Source organism: Malurus melanocephalus, unplaced genomic scaffold (genome assembly GCF_030028575.1).
Source record: "Malurus melanocephalus ecotype Western Australia unplaced genomic scaffold, MMel_1.1 scaffold_1290, whole genome shotgun sequence".
NCBI lineage: Eukaryota > Metazoa > Chordata > Aves > Passeriformes > Maluridae > Malurus > Malurus melanocephalus.
The window spans coordinates 28400-31773 of record NW_026624522.1 but is presented as its reverse complement, the minus strand read 5'-3'; the positions used below and the strand labels follow the sequence as shown (position 1 = coordinate 31773).

The 3374-nt window shown below is 46.6% G+C and overlaps 1 protein-coding gene across 1 annotated transcript; it reads left to right on the top strand.

The window, feature by feature from the left end:
- The first annotated feature begins 6 nt into the window (after nt 1–6).
- Nucleotides 7–2722, top strand: LOC130586770 (interleukin-20-like). The gene is made up of 5 exons (XM_057387674.1): nt 7–189; nt 281–346; nt 1792–1944; nt 2335–2409; nt 2508–2722. The coding sequence occupies exons 1-5, from the start codon at nt 31–33 to the stop codon at nt 2583–2585; spliced, it is 531 nt and encodes a 176-aa protein (XP_057243657.1). The 5' UTR covers nt 7–30; the 3' UTR covers nt 2586–2722.
- The last annotated feature ends 652 nt before the right edge of the window (nt 2723–3374 follow it).

Genomic DNA, 3374 nt, shown 5'->3' with positions numbered 1-3374 from the left:
TTCCTTGGGCAGGTTTCCCAGGCAGCTGACATGAGAGGATCCCCYTTGTTCCTCTGCCTCTTCTCTGTGTCTTTCTGGGTGACTTTGATGCCAACAACTGGGGACAAAATCTTCCATTTTGGAGCCTGCAGRGTGTCCATGAGCACGGCAGAGATCAGGGCTGGCTTCACAGCAATTAAAGCCAATATTGTGAGTATTTCCCCAGCCCTGGGGAGCCGGGGGAGCCCTTGGCAGCTCCTGGAGCTCCTCAGGTCCATGGGCACCTCTGTCCTCTCCACAGCAATCCCGAGATCCCGTCCGGAGCCTGAGCATCCTCTCCCACCCGCACCCCTTGAACAGGGTTAAGGTAGGTAGACCCAAAATCTGTGGATGTGGTGGGAAAGGTGATCCATCCAAAATAGGGGGATGTGACCTTGGGAAGGGTGATCCATCCAAAATTGGGGGATGTGACCCTGGGAAGGGTGATCCATCCTAAATAGGTCAATGTGACCCTAAGAAGGGTGATCCATCCAAAATAGGTCAGTGTGACCTTGGGAAGGGTGATCTATCCAAAATCCACAGATGTGACCTTGGGAAGGGTGATCCATCCAAAATTGGTCAGTGTGACCCTAAGAAGGGTGATCCATCCAAAATCAGGGGACGTGACCTTGGGAAGGGTGATCCATCCAAAATCCACAGATGTGACCATGAAAAAGGTGATCCATCCAAAATCAATGGATGTGACCTTGGGAAGGGTGATCCATCCAAACTAGGGAGATGTGACCCTGGGAAGAGTGATCCATCCAAAACAGGGAGATGTGACCTTGGGAAGGGTGATCCATCCAAAATAGAGGGATGTGACCTTGGGAAGGGTGAGCCATCCAAAATCAATGGATGTGACCTTGGGAAGGGTGATCTGTCCAAAATAGGTCAATGTGACCTTGGGAAGGGTGATCAACCCAAAATTGGGGAATGTGACCCTAAGACGGGTGATCCATCCAAAATTGGGAGATGTGACCCTGGGAAGCACAATCCATCCAAAATCAATGGATGTGACTTTGGGAAGGGTGATCCATCCAAAATAGGTCAACGTGAACTTAGGAAGGGTGATCCATCCAAAATCCACAGATGTGACCGTGAAAAGGGTGATCCATCCAAAATCAATGGATGTGATGCTGGGAAGGGTGATCCATCCAAAATTGGGAGATGTGACCTTGGGAAGGGTGATCCATCCAAAATCCACAGATGTGACCCTGGGAATGGTGATCCATCCAAAATCCACATATGTGACCTTGGGGAGGCTGATCCACCCAAAAACTATGTGTGTGACCCTGGGAAGCACAATCCATCCAAAATCAATGGATGTGACCCTAAGAAGGGTGATCCATCCAAAATCAATGGATGTGACCCTAAGAAGGGTGATTCATCCAAAATAGGTCAATGTGATCTTGGGAAGCCCAATCCATCCAACAGAAGGTGGATGTGACCTTTCCTTATGATAAATCAGTATTTTTCAGCTTTCTCACACCCCAAAGYACAGACAAAGGCCTCTGCTCCAGGTCTCTGCTCTGACACCCAGCTGGTTTGATGCTGTTGACTCAGCCTTACTGAGGATGGATCTCCTGGAAAATCATCCYAAAATGATTTCCCATGTATTTTATCACCTTCCATCAAGCACCACTGGAGCAGCTTTATCTGAGTCAAACTGTCCTGCTGTGCTCAGCTTCCTGTCAGAGCTGCTTTATCCCAGAGCCTGACTGCAGGTTACACCCCTTTGGAACACTTTTGAGTAATTAAATTAATTTTTTTAAGTCTTCAGACAGATGCTGTATCATCCATCACCTCCTCACCTTCTACGTGGACAAAGTTTTCAAGCACTGCACCACCGAGGATTCATTTGTGAACAGGAAAATCAGCAGCATCGCTAATTCCTTCCTGAGCGCCAGGAGGAAGCTGGGGCAGTGTGTAAGTTCTGTGTTCTGCCCCAGGGTGGCTTCTCCTGTTGTTATTTCATGTAAAAAAACAACCTGAGAGCTTTGTAAAATCACAAAATCRCTATTTATGGATATTATTTTAATGAGAATACAAAGCAGAATCATTCTGCTCACTGAGAAAGTTTTTTATTTTCCCATTCACCAGCAAACCCTTCCATTTGTCCTCCAGACTGATACTTATCCTGTCCCCGTGTCTGTGAAGTAAATTATGAAATCTGTTATCAGCTAAAATCTGATTTAGRAACCTGCAGCCACAGTTTCACAATGCCTCAGTCTACGATGCCCAGCAAAATCAGAAATTAAAATCTTATTTTTGAAAATTAACTCCCCCAGACTGATGAATTAATCTCATTTTTTCCAGCGTGAGCAGAATAATTGCGAATGTGGGGAGGAATCCACAGAGAAATTCAAGCAAATACTCACAAACTACGAAGGGGTGAGTTGGTGACRGAGCCTGGTGATTGACACAGATATTTAAATTCTCTTTATTTTGGGTTGTACCGAAGATCTTTGCTTACAGCTCGTTCCTTTCAGCTGAATGTCACATCTGCAGCCATGAAATCGCTGGGGGAGTTGGACATCCTCCTGGACTGGATGGAGAAATCTCGTTAGTGGATGGTGTTAACGAGCCAGGGATGAAGAGGGACAATAAATGACAGCATCAGTGCAGCTCCTCAGCAATTCCAGCTGCCCTCAGTCAGACTGGGAGTGTTTTCCTACCCTGGACATCAGCAGAGCCTTCATTACGGTGGAAATAACGAATTTGATTAATTCAGCACCGCTTCCACCTAAGGATGCTCCAAAGGAAAACCTGCACGGGTTTCTCTTGCTGGCAGACATAARCTGTGATCATGTGTGAAATTATTGTTTAAATTATGAATTTTTTTTGCCTAGGGAATGTAGGGAATGAGAGTTGAGCTGGGAGGACTCTGGTGCAGCACAAACTTGGGCTCGGTCTTAGGACTGCTGCCCCTGACGGATCCAGGGTGAGAAATGCTTCCAAGAACAGGTCCCAGCAGATATGTCAGGCCTTAGAAATCCTCTCGAGATGATGTTTTCTGCCTTATCAGTAGAAAAAGTTTCTGTGCTAGATATGTGGTTGCTGAACAGAGAAAGGTTCTTGGGTGTATTGTGCAATTTACTGACACTCAGTCGTGACTTTTGTGGAAATCGGTTGCGATGACTGTAAATAAACCCCACTTGAAACTGTGCTGAGTCTGTTTGTCAGAATTCTGGGGAATTGTGTGATTCTTGCTGGTGAGACTSTCTGTGGTCCTCTTTCAGGGCAGATGTTGTCACCCCGGCATCCCGGGGGTGATGCATCCTTCCAGGAACGCCAAAAACACCAAACTCCGACCTCAACGCTGCTGAATCCTCCCAGATTGTCCCCAAAACTCATTG